This window comes from Oryza sativa, chromosome 2, assembly GCF_034140825.1.
Source record: "Oryza sativa Japonica Group chromosome 2, ASM3414082v1".
Taxonomy (NCBI): domain Eukaryota; kingdom Viridiplantae; phylum Streptophyta; class Magnoliopsida; order Poales; family Poaceae; genus Oryza; species Oryza sativa.
The window spans coordinates 14,556,397-14,577,033 of NC_089036.1; the positions used below are offsets into that span (position 1 = coordinate 14,556,397).

At 41.3% G+C, this 20,637-nt stretch overlaps 1 protein-coding gene and 1 pseudogene across 1 annotated transcript; one reads left to right on the forward strand and one right to left on the reverse strand.

Annotated features, from left to right (window-relative positions):
• Positions 1 to 1,525: 1,525 nt before the first annotated feature.
• On the reverse strand, positions 1,526 to 6,871 carry LOC136355163 (uncharacterized; annotated as a pseudogene).
• Positions 6,872 to 16,661: 9,790 nt separating this feature from the next.
• LOC4329233 (eukaryotic translation initiation factor 4B3) lies at positions 16,662 to 20,290 on the forward strand. The gene is made up of 2 exons (XM_015771461.3): positions 16,662 to 18,053; positions 19,961 to 20,290. The coding sequence occupies exons 1-2, from the start codon at positions 16,741 to 16,743 to the stop codon at positions 19,995 to 19,997; spliced, it is 1,350 nt and encodes a 449-aa protein (XP_015626947.1). The 5' UTR covers positions 16,662 to 16,740; the 3' UTR covers positions 19,998 to 20,290.
• Positions 20,291 to 20,637: the final 347 nt, after the last annotated feature.

Here is a 20,637-nt window from a genome sequence, read left to right on the forward strand (position 1 = left end):
ATGGACTTACAGGTCCTTTTAACAACCAGATGAATATTGCTTTGGCTTCCATACCTTCTATATATAAAGATAATTTTGTCTATTTTATATGCGTAGGCTATTGAAAATGTGAATACTCCTATAATAAGTAGTAGTAGAGAAGAAGAAGTTATGTTTGTTATTCGTACACATGCATAACCAACTTTAAAATCCATTTAGATTTTATAACATACTTATTATAAACACGCTATACTGACAACTCAGACAAAATTGCAGCCATGGAACACATATAATGATTAACTTATTTCGATTTTCTATGTACCAAGAAAAATCAAGGTATATCAAATGTTAGCAAACTATGATACGCATATATTTATATGTATTGTTTCACATAGGGAATATCAATAATCTATGTACCATGATAATTTTAAGCCACTTTGTCAGTTCTACATATTGGCAATAAGAAAAAGGTGGTGTACGAGATCGAAAGTGGATAGGTAGAAAGCAAAAGGTTTAGACAAGTTCAGACCCTCTTGACAAAGAGGTAATACCCCTACTCCTGTTTCGGCGATTGAATTCGTCGAGTGTTGTATTGATCTAACGATCTTGGCTGTGGTTATGCCTTCAAAACACCCCGTGTCCTTGTATAGGTTGGTGCAAGGTTAGAAGGGTAGAAACCTAACCGAATCCGGCATCGGTTTCCTTATATATTACATAACCGTATATGAGTAAGACTTATGAGACTTGCCGTAGGAAACAAGGCAATAATAAATCCCCAGTCCTAATTATTACATAATTCCTAGACTCGACCCACCTCCTATCTTCAATCGAATATCCAAGCGAGTGGGTATGTGGTATCCATAATATCCACACACTTATCCATTATTTTTCATTACACTATTACATAAATGTTTTTTTACATATGCGGCTAAAATGTTAAGCCGCTTGTATTGATGCCTTAGCTGCCTCAACCTCAGTGGCCACTTTTGCAAATAACATTTGTAGTTTACACGGGTGGAGAAACCTTTATTAGTTCCGGATGGTAACCCCCTTAGTCCCGGTTCTCAAACCGGAACTACCAATCCGGGACTAAAGATCGCTATCATTAGTCCTGGGTGGAATAACCGGGACTAAAGATCGATCTTTAGTTACCGGTACCAACCGAGACTAAAGATCGATCTACCTTTTTTTTTATTTGCATGGCCCTGTTGCTGCATGGTTTATATATATATATATATGTGTGTGTGTGTGTGTGTGTGTGTGTACACATATGTATATATATATATACATGTATATATATACATGTATATATAAATGTATGTATATATATATATATATTACATATATACATGAATAATATATATATGTATTTATACATATTTATATGTATGCAAATGCATATGGATATGTGTACAAAATAGACATATATGTATATATTAAAGCACTTAACATTTTATGTGCATATATGACCAAAATATATATTTACAGTAAAGTAAATGTGTACATATATAAATATAGACATGTATTACAATTCATTATGTCCTAGCTACGACTTCGACGTAGTCGTTATCTCAGAAGATAACGTCTTATGAATTGTAGATTTGTCGTAGTAGAATTCACCCTCGGGATTAAGGACTTGTTCTTTGATGAATCCCATGAGTTGTTCTTGAACCGCCGTGATAAAGTCCTTGTGTGTGAGGTTGTCCCTCATGTGAATAACCTATGAATGTATGAAGTTATATTAATTAGTAAACAAGAAATCGATACGTATGCAATGAAATTTTGAATGGTTTATTTATACGTACATCGAGCTCTCTTGTGGTGATGATTTGAGTTGCAAAGCAGTGGCAATACTCACATACGTAGTAGCCACACAAGTTAGTTCCCTCTTCCTGCTTTGCACACTATATACATGACAAACGACGAGAGATTTAATATACACTTATATTTGAATTAGAGATTCAATATAAATTTAGATCATGTACTCACTGGAAATTTGAACCTCTGGCTAAGTTTTTCTTTCCAAGTGCCGCGGACCAAATGACAGAACCGATACCAAGCCCTACATGGAGTTTAAAGCTACGATTTGTACTAGCAATAGCAAAATTCATAATAATAACACTGGAACATATGACATTACCTATCTATAAGTTCAAAAACCTGGTCAAAAGTAGACTCATCTTTATTCATTGAGTCATAGACATTAACTCTGCATGCCTCCAAGTCGAAGAGTAAAAGGACCCAGTGGAATATGCAATTTGTGTTAGATGATATATGAAACACTGTACATGTATATGTACGGGAATGAAATTTGTTCGGTAGACAATAAAAACTAACGCTGTGTTGTACGGCAGTAGTATGAACGTCTTGAAATGCTGCTCCTTGAGGAGATGGACGAGATTTTCCTCAGTGGCCTGTGGATACTTGGTGACCATTTCGACGTTTACATTCCGAGGGTCGATGAATCCAGTATCGAAAACCCCCCGCCGTCGGGCCCATTGAATCTCCATTTTACAACAATAAAGGAATTGTTATTTATGGTGTACATATATACAAGGAGCTAATTAAAGGAACGTAAGAAATATAACTCTCAACGATACGTACAAAATCCATGCGCTCAGAAGAGAGACGTCGACGACGTCTAGCTGGTATAGTTCGTAGATATCCTTAAAATTGATCCAGAGAACATCTTCTCCTTGTAAGAAGTCGGCGTTCTTGATCCTCGCTCCGATAATCTCCCTACCGCTGGTGCTCATCTCTATGTACCGTTCATGGAATTGGTACGTCTGTGTCGGTAGGGACTGTAGCTGCTCAGGTGATGAGGACACAACTAAGCTTGGATATAACCATGACTACCTTATGTATTAATCAACCAAAGGTGCATATGCTCTACATTAGATTTACTTGTTATATATTTGAACAAACGTTGCAACACAATGAGTTTCGTGTGTTTTTGTTTGCAGAGGTACTTGCTTGGGCGAAAGAAAAGAGACCGAGCGTAAGGAATGCATGGATGATTGAAGAAGTTGATTGGGGACCAAACCAAGACCTTCTCCAAGTCCACTTCCATCTCACCACATCACTTTTGGTCCATAGAAGATAAGAGATAAAGTTCTACACGTTTTGGATTCGGATTCGGGCCTCCTAGCAGCATCAACTTCAAATGGATCTAGGCGCTGATCTAGAAGGAATTTCGGGGTCCATGAGTACTTGTTGAAAAGCTTATGGAGTCTACTTTCAGATGGTTTTGGTCCTGCATCAAAATTCCTACTGAGCTGCCGGGAATCTGCAAAACAAGCCATGTATCTCATCCAGTCCGAATCTGATTTGGGTTTTGGGCCTTGTAATTGTGTCGTGGGCTTAGCCCAAGGGGGTGTGCGCCCTAGTGCAACCCTAGGACGTCCCTAATCACATTTATTCAGTAGCCGTCATCGTTTAGAGTTGGGTTTTACTTAGATTATTCTGTTAAGAACAGTTTCGTCGCTAGATCGGTTTGTGGAACCCCAAATTCGAGTGCTTAATCATTCATATGCAATTTGGTTGCAATCTATCTTGTTCTTTCTTGTGTTCTTCGATTCGCATGCAGGGATTAGCCTTCTCGGCGAGGTCAACCGGGTTTCAGCACGGTTGATAACCAGAGGAGACGTAGTGCTGCGATTGCGGGGCTCAGTAGCGTGTTCGTTCAGAAGCCGGATCGAGTTGTGTCTCGACTCCGTCCAAATCAATTGTTTATCAATACCTATCGGAAGATCAGGACCTAACATCCCTCATCAGTAGGTATCAGAGCCCGGTTGCCCGTTAGGTAATTTAAATTCCCATAACCAGAAAATTGCCACACAAAAATATTTATTCTTTACCTAGACAATTTGAACTGTTGCATTGTTCTATTAGATTTTGCTTCGTTGAATTTTAGATTGCATCGTCGTGTCGAGTGCTGGTTTAGTTTTAGATTTAATTTTAGTTTTGAGTAATGCATCTGTTCATCACTTTGGTCCAGGGTTCATCACTCAAGTGTGTGAGTTGTACGTCAGTTTTGGGTCCATTTTTTCATCTCGTTGGTTGTTGCCGGGACATTGAAAAATTGAATCGTCTCGTCATCGGGTTTCCATTTTTGTGATTTGGAGAAATTTTTTATGAGTTGCCGTACTGTGCACGTGAGGAGAGTACTGCGCGCGTGAGGAGAGACTCCGGATCAAATCCGATCTATCCGTGACCGTCCATATTTTCCTCTTTATAGAAGTGTTAAGTAACGGATTTGAGATATTTTTTATAAAAACAGAACATACATGACATGAGCAATCCATTTTTGAGATGATCCAATTTTAGTTTTGCACTTTATGTTTGAGTCCTTGTAATATTTATATTTACATTTGAGTCCCTGTTCGAGGTCAGTGGTCAGTTTCTGTTGAAAACAAAAACACACGAAACTCATTGTGTAGCAACGTTTGTTCAAATATATAACAAGTAAATCTAATGTAGAACATATGCACCTTTGGTTGATTAATACATAAGGTAGTCACGGTTATATCCGAGCTAGTTGTGCCCTCATCATCAGGCTTGACAAGCGGTTTACCGAGTTCGTACTGGTGTCTCACTTCTGCCTTAGGGATTGGTGCGCTTTAAGCAACTGAGCCCTAGTTAGCCCGGTGTCAGAAATGAATTTTTTTATTCCAAATTCTTGCCCGGTCACTAACAACTCGACCTCCTGGTTTGGTTGCTCTCCAAGCTGAGGGACTTTTTTGGACTTTCCAGAATGTGCTTTCCTAAGTGTTCGCTCATAGTCCGTTAGCTTTAAGGCCTCCTTGAGTGGTCCCGACATCTTCTGGAAGAACTTCTTGGCACTCGGGTCTATAGGAATCTTCTTTTTTGGACTCTGAGGCTTCAATTGCCTCTTCACTTATTCTGCCACGTAAGCGTCGAGCTCCTCTTGCGTGCAATCGTACGGTGGCTCCTTGTTCTTGGCAGCGTCAACTTTCGCCTTCTTCGTTGCCCTTGTGCGGGCAAGCGGTGGAGCTTGGTGAGTTCTTGACTTGGAAGGTGCCGGAGGACATGGCAGAGGAGCCTGAGGAGAAGTCGATGCAGGAGCCTGAGGAGGAGACGGTGCAGGAGCCTGATCAGTAGGAGACGGTGCAGGAGCCTGAGGAGGAGATGGTGGAGCCGGAGGGGATGGTGCACGAGACACCGCTTGTCGCCCAGGGAGGATGATGTAGCGCTTGCGCCATAGTATAATGGCGTGGCTTGTGTCGCGTAGATACGTCTTACCGTCTCCTCCAGGGTAGTCCAACTCGAGTTCCTCGTACGCGGCTTCCACCAGTTCAACTTCGACCCTCGAGTATCCTGCTGGAATCAGCCTGCAGTGGTAAGTCCCTGAAGGGTCCGTTGGGATGGTCATTCCCGACGTAACCTTCACGTGATGAGAGGTTATCTATTAGTAATCAACCTAAGCAGAAACTTGCGGAATGTACAAGTCCAAAAAAACATAAAACTACGGGCATACCTTGATTGATAAGTTCTTGAAGGGAATATGCAGCTCACATGGTGTCCGCTGCGTGATCTCATCAATGGGGCAAGTGGTTTCGTCCTGAGTTTGCACGGCGTCCATGCTCTGTGATCCTACCTGCCCCGTTGAGGCGCAGCTGCTACGATTGCCTGAGGGGCTGACCATTACAGGAGGAATGTATGGCTGGGCATCATGGCACCGATGTGCGGCCATGCGTTCATCCACCTTCCTTGCCACCTCCTCTTGCATGCTGAGCTCGTAGCTCGATACCCTGTACTCAAGATCTGCAATCTTCGCCTCGGTATCTCTCTTGCTCCTCATCCGACTCTTGTACGTGTGGATGTCCTCCTTGAATCCAATCTTCCAAGGAACCACGCCTTTCCCTCGTGTTCGTCCAGGATGCTCGGGAGTCTGCAGGGCGAGTGACAGCTCGTCCTTATCTCTGTTGGGTCAGAACGTGCCCTGACAAGAGGCTTCCACTACATCCGTTAGTCGACTGGCAGCCTCGCGTATCTGATCGCTGAACACCAGGGAGCCGTCAACAGGGTTAAGCGTTCCACCGTGAGCATAGTACCAGAACTTCGATCGATCCAGCCATTTAGCGGTGGCCGGTTCGACACCCCTCTCAATCAAGCCGGCCTCCATCTCCTCCCACTTCAGCATTGTGACGCTATAGCCATCTGACCCCAAGAGGTGATGGTACTTCTTGGCGGCATTTTCTTTGTTTCTGTCCATCATCGCTTGCCCTTGTTGCCCTGTCTTGTAAGCGACGAACTCGTCCCAATGATCCCTTAGCTTCGGGAATACGTCGAAGTTCGGTGTCAGCCCCTTCAGGATGTATTTCTTGTAGAGATCTCCCTTGAAGCTCTGGAATTGTTCTACCATTTTCTTAAGAGTCCACTGTTTCACTATGTTCTCCGTACCCGCAGGGAGCGTGAACGTCTCGAGCATTGTGATCCACATCGTATCTTTCTCTGATTCCGGGACAAAGCTGTCATAATCCCCGCGTGCCCTTGTTCTGCGCCAGTACACCTTGCTGACAGGCACGTTATCCTTCACAACCCAACCGCTGTGTCGTACAAAATTCTTGGCTGCTTCAGCCGGGGCACTAGGTCGATCGTCTTCGTCCACCTCAGTTATGATGTGCCGACCCTCTATCTTCTTCGCGGCACCTCGTTGTCCGCGTGCCCTCTTCTGTCCAGCGGAGGATTGACTTCCACTAGCCTCCGCCTCCTTGTTCCCCTCCTCAGTCCCCTCTGCATCACTCTCCACGTTCCCCTCCTCGTTCAGGTACTGGTTTGGATCCTCGTTCCCCTCTTCTTCGTTCCAGTACTGGCTGCTTCCCTCTGCGATTGTATCGTATAGTATATGTTTGTCATCGCGATCAGCCATCTGTTCATACAAGAAATATTTGCAGCCGTTTGTTATTTACGTATATAATATTTGATTAGAACTCTAATAATCATATATTAAAACTCTAATAATCATATATGCTAAGTCTAATAATCATATATGCTAACTCTAATAATCATATATTAAAACTATAATAATCATATATGCTAACTCTGATAATCATATATTAATACTCTAATAATCATATATGCTAACTCTGATAATCTTATATTAAAACGATAAATATTAATACATGCTAAGTCTAATAATCATATATGCTAAGTCTAATATTCATATATGCTAACTCTAATAATCATATATGCTAAGTCGAATAATCATATATGCTAAGTCGAATAATTAATCATATATTAAAACTCTAATAATCTTATGTGAAAACTCTAATAATCATATATGCTAAGTCGAATAATCATATATGCTAAGTCTAATAATTAATCATATATTAAAACTCTAATAATCTTATATGAAAACTATAATAATCATATATGCTGAGTGTAATAACCGTATATGCTAAGTCTAAGTTTCTAATATTAAAACTCTAATAATCATATATGCTAAGTCTAAATAATCATATATTAATACTCTAATAATCATATATGCTAACTCTAATAATCATATATTAATACTCTAATAATCATATATTAATACTCTAATAATCATATATTAAAATTCGTAATAATCATATATTAATACTCTAATAATCATATATTAAAACTCTAATAATCATATATGCTAAGTCTAAGTTTCATATATTAAAACTCTAATAGTCATATATGCTAAGTCTAAATAATCATATATTAAAACTCTAATACTCTTGTATTAAAATTCTAATAATCATATATTAATACTCTAATACTCATATATAATTACATCACTTGCCTGCGCAAATTCCTACTAGGGCTAGCTACCACTTTGGCTTAAGGGACGACGACGACGTCTTTCCTACAACATGGAAAAAAATGTGTTAGTCTAAACACAAAGGAACATATTTTGATTAGTGCGCTGCATGATTAAACTAGGACGGAGGGGAGTAGAAGTTTAGGTTCATGGATTAATTTGTGAGACATGTAACTTTGCGTTCATTCGCGTTTTATTCCCGTTCGTTCGCGGTTCGTTCACATTCGTTCGCGTTCATTCACGTTTCGTTCTTGTTCATTCGCGGTCCGTTCACATTCGTTCGTGTTTCGTTCCCGTTCGTTCGTGTTTCATTCCCGTTCATTCAAGGTTCGTTTACATTCGTTTGCATTTCATTCCCGTTCGTACACGTTTCGTTCCCGTTCGTTCCAGTTCGTTCACGTGTCGTTCGCGTTCGGCAGTGGCGGCCACGGCGTCGGCAAAGGCGGCGGTGGCAAAGGTGGTGGCGTTGCACGGCACTGGTGGCGTGGCACAGCGGCGTCGTCGGCGTTGGCATCGGCAGTGGCTTTGGCACGGCGGCGGTGGCATGGTGCGGCGGCGGCGGCGGCGTCGGCGTAGGCGTTGGCATCAGCGGTGGCGTGGCGCGGTGGCGGCGGCGGCGGCGTTGGCGTCGGCGTCGAGAGTGGCGGCGGCGTCGGGAGCGGCGCGAGGACGACGACGACGAGCGAGGCGGCCGGTTTAGAGAGAGAGAGAGAGAAAGATTGAGATCGCGGAGCCTCTCACCCCAATGCGGCGGCGGCGTCGACGGCGACGACGACGACAGCGAGATGACTGCGGCGTCGGAGCAAGGGATGCCCTAGGCGCGGCGGCGAAGGTGATGCAGCTGAGATCGGAGAAAAACATCTAAGTGTTGGTGGAGAAGACGAGTGCGCCTTGGGCATATATATACCCCATGATCTTTAGTCCCGGTTAGTGAGAACAACCGGGACTAAAGATATCTTTAGTCCCTATTCATGACAACAACCGGGACTAAAGATCTTATCTTAACATCTTTAGTCCCGGTTGTTCTTACGAACCGGGACTAAAGATATCTTTAGTCGGACTAAAGATATCTTTAGTCCCGGTTGTTATCACCAACCGGGCCAAAAGATCTTTTCCCGCTATTTCCAAATTCTTTTTTAACACGGTTAGGGTTAAGAACCGGGACTAAAGATAATAGCATTGCATATTAAATTTCATTACATATGGGTTTCTAAAATAGTAAATAATGCATTAAAATGATTTAAAGTCACAAAATTAATGACAAAACCTTGAAAATATATTGTTGTCTATAGTAAATTAAGTGGATAATATATAATAAGCACATGAATGATTTAAAATTGTTAAAAATTCTAATAATCATGTGTAAATACCACATGTATGATTTAAAATTATCAAAAATTCTAATAATCATATATAACTAGCATATGCATGATTTAAAATTGTTAAAAATTCTAATAATCATATGTAAATACCACATGCATGATTTAAAATTTTTAACATTCTAATAATCATATGTAAATACCACATGAATGATTTAAAATTGTTAAAAGTTCTAATAATCATATATAATAAGCATATGCATGATTTAAAACTTTTAAAAATTCTAATTATCATATATAACTAGCATATGCATGATTTAAATTTGTTAAAAATTCTAATAATCATACATAATTAACATATACCATACAACAATTGATTTATATGGATATTCAATACATCCAAAATAGTTTACATCGTGTACACAACAATTACGGCAATACATTGGCGGTGACGGTTGACCACACGTAGTTTCTCCTCACTATTGTTTCTTCCTTGTGATCACTAGGTGAGTAAGGGGTGTCTTCATTTGATAGGAGGATGCTAGGGTCAATTGTCACCGTGAAAGGGGGTTGCCCATCAAACTGATCGTAATCCTCGTCAGTCTTGTCCTCTACTTCGACGATTTTTCTTTTGCCTGGGAGAACCACGTGGGGCTTTGGCTCGTCAGGCCCTTTGCCCTTCTTTCCTTTGCTAGACATGTCCTTCATGTAAAAAACTTGCGTTACATCATTGGCAAGGACAAAAGGTTAGTCCGACAACCTTGTTAAGGTCAATCGTTGTCATCCCACTGCCATCAATCGTTACGCCTCCACCAGTCAACCTAACCCATTGGCACCGGAACAGAGAGACCTTGAGAGGTCGATAGTCAAGTTCCCATATGTCCTCGATGGCACCGTAATACATGCCAGTTGTACCATCGTGTCCTATGGCATCTATACGAACAACACTATTCTGGTTCGTGCTCTTCATGTCTTGGGCTCTCGTGTAGAATGTATACCCATTGATCTTATATCCCTAGAATGTCGCGATCGAGCCAGATGGTCCCCTCGCTAGGAAGGCCAGTTGTTGGTCAATCGTCTCGTTACACATGAGATGTTGTCACAGCCACGCGGGGAAAGTATCAATGTGATACCGTGTAATCCATGCATCGGACTTACCGATGTTTCTGGCGCGAACTAGAGCCAAGTGCTCCTCGACGTAAGGAGCCACCAATGAAGATTGTTGCAGAACCATGAAATGGGCTTTACGGAATAAATTGTTGTCCACCGTCATTATTGATTTCCTTCCGAGAGTCCCCTTTCCCGTAGTCTCCTTTCATGGCGTGATTCAAGCACCCCGATTGGGCGAAGGTCTTCAATAAATTCTACGCAGAATTCAATGACCTTCTCTGTTCCATACCCCTTGGCGATGATTGCCTCTAGACGAGCACGGTTACGAACATACTTCTTCAGAACGCCCATGTACCTCTCGAAAGGAAACATGTTGTGTAGGTACACAGGCCTGAGAATACCAATCTCTTTGACAAGGTGACAAAGCAGATGCGTCATTATATTGAAAAATGAAGGTGGAAATATCAACTCAAAGCTGACAAGACATTGCACCACATCATTTTGAAGGGCTTCTAATCTATCCAGATCGATGACCTTCTGCGAAATTGCGTTCATGAAAGCACATAGCTTTGTTATTGTTGCCCGGACATTGTCTGGAAGGATACCCCGAATTATAACTAGTAGCAGCTATGTCATCAACACGTGACAGTCATGAGACTTTAGGTTTGTGAACTTCTTCTCCTTCGTGCTTATTATTCGCTTTATATTCGTGGAGTATCCAGACGGTACCTTAATGCTCTCTAAGCATTCAAACATACTTTCCTTCTCTGCCTTGCTAAGAGTGTAGCTGGCTGGACTAAAGTAATGGCTTCCTTTATCCTTTGGTTCCGGGTGAAGGTCGCCGCATTGTTCCATATGCTTCAGATCATTACGTGCTTCCAGTGTATCTTTCGACTTTCCATATACACCCAGAAAGACAAGCAGGTTTACGCAAAGGTTCTTAGTGAGGAGCATCACGTCGATTGCATGGCAGACATCCAAGAATTCCCAATAGGTTAAGTCCCAAAATATAGAGTTCTTTTTCCACATCGCCGCATGACCATCTTCGCTCTCTATAGGCTGGCTGCCAGGCCCCTTTCCAAACACTACTTTAAGATCTTTCACCATAGCAAACACTGTTTTCCCGCTGCGATATTTAGGCTTCGTACGGTGGTCCGCCTTATGTTCAAAGTGCTTGCTTTTCTTCCGTACCGGGTGGTTTGTAGCAAGGAATCGATGATGACCCATATACACAACCTTCCTACAGTGCTTAAGATACGTACTTTCAATTTTATCCATATAGTGAGTGCAAGCCTTGTACCCCTTGTTAGATTGCCCGGATAGGTTGCTAAGTGCAGGCCAATAATTGATGGTTACGAACAGCAGCGATCGTAGGTTAAACTCCTCCTGTTTGTCTTCGTCCCACACGGGGACACCTTCTTTCTTCCACAACAGTTTCAGATCTTCGACCAGTGGTCTTAGATACACATTGATGTCGTTACCAGGTTGCTTGGGGCCTTGAATAATAATCAGCATCATTATGTACTTCCTCTTCATGCATAGCCAAGGGTGGAGGTTGTAGATACACATCGTAACAGGCCAAGTGCTATGGCCGCTGCTCATCTCTCCAAAAGGATTCATGCCATCCGTACTTAAACCAAACCGTATGTTTCGTGCGTCCTTTCCAAAGTCTTTAAATGTTCTGTCGATGTTTTGCCACTGCGAACCATCGGCGGGGTGTCTCAGCATCCCGTCCTGTTAACGTTCTTCAGCGTGCCAACGCATCATTCTAGCATTCCCCTTTTTCCTGAACAAATGCCTTAGCCGTGGTATTATAGGGAAATACCACATCACCTTAGCAGGAATTCTCTTCTTCGTTGGCTGCCCGTCAACTTCACCTGGATCATCTCGTCTAATCTTGTATCGTAGTGCTTTACAAACAAGGCATGCTTCTAGGTTCTCGTACTCCTCACCACGATATAGGATACAATCATTCGGACATGCGTGAATCTTCTGAACTTCCAGTCCTAGAGGGCAGACTATCTTCTTAGCCTCGTACGTTGTCTCGGGCAATTTGTTTCCCTCCAAAAAAATGTTCTTGATGAATTTCAATAAATCGCCAAATGCCTTGTCACTAACACCATTTGTTGCCTTCCATTGCAAGAACTCCAAAGTGGTATCCAACTTTTTGTGCCCCTTCTCGCAACCTGGGTACAACAACATTCTGTGGTCCTCTAACATACACTCCAATTTATGGGCCTCCTTTTCACTTTCACAGTCCTCCTTGGCGTCCTGCAACATCTGACCAAGATCATCCGCAGCGTCGTTATCGTCAGCATCCCTGTCCACCTTGCCCGTTTGATTTCCTTCAAATTCAGCGTACTAAGCCCAGTCCGGAATGTTCTCGTCTTCCACTTCATCTTCTTCCATTTCAACCCCTTGCTCACCATGGGATGTCCAACAATTATAGCTTAGCATGAACCCCGACTCAAACAAGTGGATCTGAATAGTCCTGAATCTAGAATACTCCTTCTGGTTCTTACACTTATTGCATGGACAACAAATAAAACCCTTATGCTTGTTAGCTTCGGCCACTCTCAAAAAATAATGCACGCCATCAATAAACTCTTTGGACCGCCGGTCAGCGTACATCCATTGCCGATCCATCTACATAAAATGAAAAAAAAAATCGTACATAAATAAATTTTCGTACAATAATGACAGTCATACAATAATGATAAAATAATTAAAAACTCTTTCAACAGTTATAAAATAATGACATATCATTATTCATACAATAATTATAAAATAATCCAACAAACAATTCTTATTTATTATTTTTGAAGTTTTAAACTAATATTAATGTTGTACTTCTTTGAATTTTCAATTTAGTTTGTTTTCTATTTTTTAAGATTAATTTTCATTATATTTTAAACTATGAGTTAAAAACTCTTTCAACAGTTATACAATAATGACATATCATTATTCATACAATAATATAAAATAATCCAACAAACAATTCTTATTTATTATTTTTGAAGTTTTAAACTAATATTAATGTTGTACTTCTTTTAATTTTTAATTTAGTTTGTTTTCTATTTTTTAAGATTAATTTTCATTATATTTTAAACTATGAGAATAAAACTTTCTTAAGTAAACAAACAAAATTCCTATATATTCTTCTTCCCCACACAAATTTTCTCTCTCATCAACTTACAACAAAGTTTTGGAGACAAAAAAAATATGTGAAACATTGCTCCCAAAGTAATATAACAACAAAAAAAACATTGGAGGATGAAGTTACTAACCTTCTATACACCTCCAATTTATATATAATCACCAAAAAAATTTCACAAGAAATTTTGGCATGACCTCCCCTCTTTTTTGAAGAAATTTTGAAGCTTGCTCGGGCTGAAGGAGGAAGAAGACATATATAAAGGGGATCTTTAGTTCCAGTTGGTGTTACCAACCGTCTGACCGATCAAAGATGGTTTCTCCACTGGTGTTACTCCTGGAACTTATTAATCCACAAGCTAACATTTAATGAATTAACTCTCTTAGCTACAGAAAAAGTTCATTTGACGTTCTAATTATATTTTTCTTATCTTCTTTATTTTATGTTTCTCTTCATATATACAAGTCGTATTTTGCTTTGATAAATGCCAAGAGACAAAAGCTAATAATAAATCCATCGAGTCAATAAACTCATATCCTTGTACGTAGTAGCTTTATAGGTTTCTCTACATCTTGTATATATACACGCCACTAGCTCAAAATAGTTTAAATTGTTCCTATTAAATCTACATGTTAAGACCCAAGTGGACTATATGTTTTTCTCTAAAATATCGTACAGGTCCTACGTATCATGAAGAAACAATGTCCAAGATATGTATATTTCTTCCGTCTTTACTCATTGACATGAATGCATACAACAAATTGCATGCTTATGAACCAATTAAAGTGATGACTCGAATGTTACAAGTAAAATACATTTTGTTAGTAAAAGTTTCTTTGAGGTTTCTTAAGAAAAAGGAGACAATGAGACAATGGACGACATTCAATTAAAAAAAGAGAACATCTTGCTTTTAATTTAAACTTAATTTGTTAGACCTGTTTTTCTGCACAAATTATACATGTGCCCGCGCGAATGCACGGGCTACCTTCCTAGTTGTACTCTAAATATTACAAATACGCGACCGGTAATATATAGATTGAATATGGGTACAGTGATACAAGCCTGCGCAGTGCTCAATTAAACCTTGATTCACGCCTGTCTCTTGGATTAGAGGCTACGGGTGCCTATTGCGGTTCTTTCTAACTATACAAGTGATTAGTAGTTTTTCTTATAAATTAAATATGGACTCTTCTTACAAGATATTTTTTAAAATAATAAATTATAATCGAGAAATGATGACTTGATATGATTTATGAAATCGCATGCCATACATCCTTGCTAATAATACTGCTTGCTGAGTACTTGTACTCACCCTTGCTATTAACTATCCTCCAAACACTTTTGGGCAAGCCACTTTTGGGCAAGCCAGTGAGTTAAATGGTGGGTTGGAGGGTCAGTACTATGCCCCTTGGTGTGATGAAAATCAAGGGGATGTTGTTTATGACTATCACGTGTATTATGGAGGATGGGATGAGTTGATGTACGCAGGGGAGTGGTCTAGTAGCTATGTCAGTGAACCTGGGATATCGAAGCAGGAACTCCCCCGTCTAAAAAAAAGACAAACCATAAATTTTCGTGTCCAATATTTGACTCTTCGTCTTATATTAAACTTTTTTATAATTAGTATTTTCATTGATGTTAGATGATAAACATGATTAATACTTTATGCGTGACTTGTCTTTTTAATTTTTTTTATATTTTTTTCAAATAAGACGGACGGTCAAACGTTGGACACAGAAACCCAGGGTTTGTCTTGTTTTGGGACCGAAGGAGTAATGACTAAAGTACTGCTAGCTCCTGCTTAGAACTTGTATTATTAATGGGTGAACTTGTAAGGCCATGTTTCAGACTTTAACCCTGCATGGCATGGTATTGTAATGTTATCTGAACCTTCGCTATCTCTGATGTGGATCATTATTCGCAAAAGCGCTACTGTGGCGAAACATAATTGATGGACTAGTGACGTCATTTTGGTAATGACGGCGCGGGTCGTCACAATATTCTTACTCTATAGGACCGAAATCTTTTGAAAAATATTATTTCTGTAAAAATGTATTTAAAGCCACTCATAAGTCATCACGGAAGAGAGAGCGGGTGGATAAATAAGGAACGAGAGGGAGAGAGAGGGGAGTATGATAAGTGGGCTCTATTTTATTTATTTTATTTTATTAGAAAAAATGCTCGTGCATTGCAACGGGAAAGGCTATTTTAATCTTATTTTTGTTATATGGTTTAGTTAAGATGAAATTCACTGTGTTAAATTCGTTTGGATATATATATTGTTAGAAAATCATGATCTGCAACTAGGAGTCTGATCTTCTCAAATTAGCATGCGAATTTTTTTAAAGAGATTTCTTATACGATTTCTTCTGTATTTCCAAAAGCGAATGAACTTAAAAACCAACTCAAATATGGATTTGTATTTCCAAAAACGAACGAATTTAAAAACCGACCCATACACAAATGGCGTACCAAAGTACCGATAAAAACATCTTCAATTTATAATAGTAGAGAAGAGATATAAGTAGTAGATAGATAGAGAATAACAAATTAAAACCGACTCAAACACGGATGACGAACCGTAGGAGCATCTTCAATTTTTATAATAGTAGAGATTTGATAAATGGGATGCCACGTGTACACCACGTCAACAGATACTATAGTCAATATTGCTCTGGAATTCAAATTATACCGTTTTTAATAGTTTAAGATCATGATATCGGGTATTACGTACTCTCTCTGTCCCAAAATATAACAACTTTTAGCCATCAGGATTTATCCCAAAATATAACAATTTCTCCAGCAACATTCTCTTTCCAACCAATCATAACCCAATAAGAGCAAAATGGAAAACTTGTCGTGAAAAATTTTCTCCAAAAATTTGAAATTTTTGAGTATGTTACAAGCATTTAGCTGTTCTCTTCCCAACCAAATACAACCCTCCACCATTCACTTTTCCCATATACCTCCACTACTCATCGAATCACAACCCTCCACCATTCACTTATACCTATTTTCTTAATAACCGTATCCCACTTAAAAACTTTTTATATTCTGCGACGGAGGGAGTATTATAGTTGACAAAGGTATATTCAGGGAGTCAAAGTGGACTTATCACTGCGGCTTTGATAAATCCGAAGTGGACTGGAAACCGACACCGTGTGATCCGTGGGCGGGCCTGGACTTGTTCTCCTTGTCGGATTCCAGCCCATATACCACATCACAGGCGCAGGGGCACAGAGCAGGGCGACCCGTCGTATAAAACCCTAACGCCGCCTCCACCAGCTCTCTCACCCCAGAATTCCCAAATCCGCAACGCACGCACGACAGCCAGAGAGAGAGAGAGAGTCAGACCGCCGACACCCGACGACATGGCCGTCGCCTCCGCGTGGGCCAAACCCGGCTCGTGGGCCCTCGCCGCCGAGGAGCAGGACGACCTGCCCCCGCCGCCGCCGCCCGTTCCCGCCGCCGACTTCCCCTCCCTCGCCACCGCCGCCACCACCAAGGTCCCCAAGAAGAAGAAGCCGCAGCCCGTCCCGCTCGGCGAGTTCAACAGCACCAAGTTCGTCGCCCCCGCCTACCGCGGGCCCACCCAAGACGACCTCCTCAGCCTCCCCACAGGCCCCCGCGAGCGCACCGCCGAGGAGCTCGCCAACGCCACGCGCGGCTTCGGGGCTCGCTGGGGCGGCGCCGGCGCCGGTGGCCCCCGCGGCGACGACGAGCCCCGCCGCGGCGGATCTGGCCCCCAGGACTTCGGCCCGTCGCGCGCCGACGAGGCCGATGACTGGGGCGCCGGCAAGAAGCCGCTCGAGAGGAGGGAGCGCATGGGAGGGTTTGGCGTGGACTCTTCGATGTCGCGTGCCGACGACGTCGATGACTGGGTCTCCACCAAGAGGGCGGCAGCCCCCGCGCCCATGGAGCGGAGGGAGCGTAGCGTGGCGTTCGGGGCCGACTCGCATTCCCGCGCTGATGATTCCGCGAGCTGGATCTCCAACAAGGGCTATTCTGCGGCGCCGCCACCGCCCTCCGACAGCCGGAGGGGCGGTCCAGTCTGGGGTTTCAACAGGGATGGAGGCCCAGACGCCGACTCTTGGGAGAGGAGGAGGGAGGAGGTGAGCGGTGGTGGTTCAAGCGGTGGTGCCCGGCCACGCCTGAACCTTCAAAAGCGGACCTTGCCACTGGCTAATGGCACTGATGGAGAAGGGAAGGAGGACAAGGAGGAGGAGAAGGGAGAGATGCAGCCTAAAAGCAGGTCATCAAACCCGTTTGGTGCAGCCCGCCCTCGCGAAGTGGTTCTTGCTACCAAGGGAGATGACGGGAGGAAGGAGGAGGAGAAGGAGAAAGAGGAGGAGAAGCTGGAGATTCAACCAAGGACCAGGACTTCAAACCCGTTTGGGGCTGCCCGCCCACGTGAGGAAGTGCTTGCTGCGAAGGGTGAGGACTGGAGGAAGATTGATGAGAAGCTTGAGGCCATGAAGATGCGCGAGGCACCACCACCTGAGAGGAGGTCCTTTGGGAGGAGAGGTTCCCCTGTTAGAGGAGAGGACAATGGGAGCCGTCCACTGCCAGAGAGTCATGTCGAGGGAGCTTGGAAGAAGCCTGATGCAGTTCAGGCTGTTGGAGAATCCGAAGATGGGTCTGATAAGCTTAACACGGCTGAGGCTGCGAGAAAATTTGAAGAAGGGTTTGATAACTGAACTTTTATCCTTCTTTTATTCAATTGGCTAATTCATCATCGATTGCTCCCTGTTATTGAATTAATAGTTAATTGATCTCTGTTAGGTACTAGTAGTTTTTATTGATCTCAGTTATTTTTTGTCTGAGGTATGCTTTCTATTGCTAGGGTGGAAAACAAATATTGAGCCTGTTACTGTGTGCTATCTGCTTTTCAGTATGTGTCCCTCTAGATTCATTGTCAAGTGCATGTCCTAGCAGATTACCAATTAGTATGCAGCGAAGCTTTATTTTTACTGGCTTCATTAATAAAATAAGTTCCTCTCTTACTAGTCAATTTAGCAACAGTTTTATTAAGACAAATTGCATTCATATAAACATAGTGGTTGGTATGGTAATGTTTGATTTGATTATTGTTTGTCTTTTGCTGGGAATGTTTTGTTTGCCAGATTTTAAGATTATCATTGCAGTGAATTGAAGAACATTGTTTGCTTGCTTGATGTGATATTTAGACATGAGCCAAATACCCGTGCATTGTAACAATCTAGCATAAATATATGATTTCAAATTGAATAGTTCACACTTAATTCTAATACAAACGACGTGCAAATGATACAGTTATGCAGAGAAGATTGTTCAGATAAAAGAAAAATGAACACAGTTATGCATAGTATGGTGGTGGTGCAAACTCATTTCCATCACTGCTAGCTTCTTTTACAATATACTAGTAAATATCACCCTGTAGTTTTGGTTCGTTACATGTTCTTATGGTCTCAATATGACAAATGCTTAGCCAATAGCCACTTAGGTAGTTGGTGTTGTTCTCCATTTGTTCCACAATCTAAATTACAAAAAGTTTCTTGTCTGGTGTTTATGCTCCTTTTCTTTTGGCTTCAAACTTATGTACTTGAGTGCTCAAATTCGTGTTGTGTTGGGTTGCAATCTAATTCTGGAGAATATGCGTCTGGTGTGGCATTGTACTGAACAGGAAGGGTCCTGTTCCCATCTGAGTTAACATCCTGTGTTCGCATACATCTCTTCCTTCTAATGCATGGAATTATAAGCATACATCCTGTTTTCAATTCTTTGAACCATATAGTTTGGTGATGGTGGATATCTTGAATATGGTATAGTTTGGCATAAAAAAAAACACAGTAAGGTACCTACATATGTTTTTCCAAGCGATTGACAATATTGTGGCTGCGAGTGGCAGATGTAGATCCAACTATCAGAATGAACAATGCAACCACAACCTTATAATAGGGAAATACTGAAACAGACATCATGACATGTTTCTTATGCCTTGCATGAATTTTTTTTTGGTTAGTTTATATGTGATGTAGTAGATCAGCCACCAGGAAGAAATTTATCATAGTAATTTACTATAATTTCATTATTGTGAATTTATATGTTTGTCATGGTTTGCTTTGTAGAATGTGAATTCGGTTAATATGATTGTTGTAATTTTAGTAAGTCACGTATGAGTTAATATTCATTGTTATTAGCTGGTATGGTTTGTGCACCATTAGTGTGTTCTTGCTTGTTTCTGATTCATGGACCTCACATGGAGGAAGTCTTCGCAAGCCTGCAACTGTACCCCTATTGCCTTGGCCCCTTCTAGTTCAGTTTAATTTTTGCATGTCATCTCTTATTGAAAGAAGGAAAAATTGTAAATATACTTTGCATTTGTCCACTTAGGTTGAAGAATCTTGTTTGGCTTATGTCTCTTATTGAAAGAAGGAAAATGTACCATTTTTCTAGGTTGATAAAGCTGCGTTGTTAGCATTCTCTACTATAGGGTTATTGTTGTTTTCACAAAGTTCATGTTGTTCTTCCATTGTCATATCACTTGAATCATATTTCAGTGTTTGTCTTCTTTCATGTTCCCTCTATCTGCTGAACATTATTTCATTGCAGGTCTGATGCTACCAAAGAGACTGCTGCAGCAAACTAATCTATGCCGGTACTTGCGAACCCAAGGATTGCAGATCTCTTCTGCTAAATAGCCTTTCTATTATTTTTTTGCTACTTGTGTGCTACAGTTGTAACACTGAGTCAATTTTGCGTCCATGTTTCTTATCTTTTCTTAGCACCTGGTAATCGTGATTTATGGTATTGAGAATTTTGATCTGGAACTTAGGTCTTAATCATAGTGGGTAGTAGCTATTCATTCTATTGTGACTGTTAGTTGTCATGCTATGTTGACATGGTGATAATGTCTCGAAGAAAGAAATAGTGCTTTTTTAACCTTGTTAGCTGTGGAGATGTGGAGTAGCATTTGTTTAGAATTTTGCATTTACAATGCGGCTGAGGTTTGCGCCAGCAAGTGTGACCGCACCTATGATTTCTGCGCTACCTTGAATCACGGTGAACGCTTGGCTGAGGTCCTGTTCGCGAAAAGAATTTTTTGTCACATCGGATCTTTGACCGAATATCTAAGATATCAGAAGGGGTTTTTGGACACGAATAAAAAAAATTAATCTCATAACTCGTATGGAAACCGCGAGACGAATTTATGTTTTAGCCTAATTAAGCTGTCATTAGCACTTGTGTGTTACTATAGTATTTATGGCTAATCATGGACTAATTAGGTT

Excerpts from the sequence above, each read along its gene's own strand:
- LOC4329233 (XM_015771461.3), top strand. The coding sequence starts at position 16,741 with ATGGCCGTCGCCTCCGCGTGGGCCAAACCCGGCTCGTGGGCCCTCGCC. Across the intron at positions 18,054-19,960 it reads GCGAGAAAATTTGAAGAAGG|GTCTGATGCTACCAAAGAGA; the intron begins GTTTGATAACTG and ends ATTTCATTGCAG.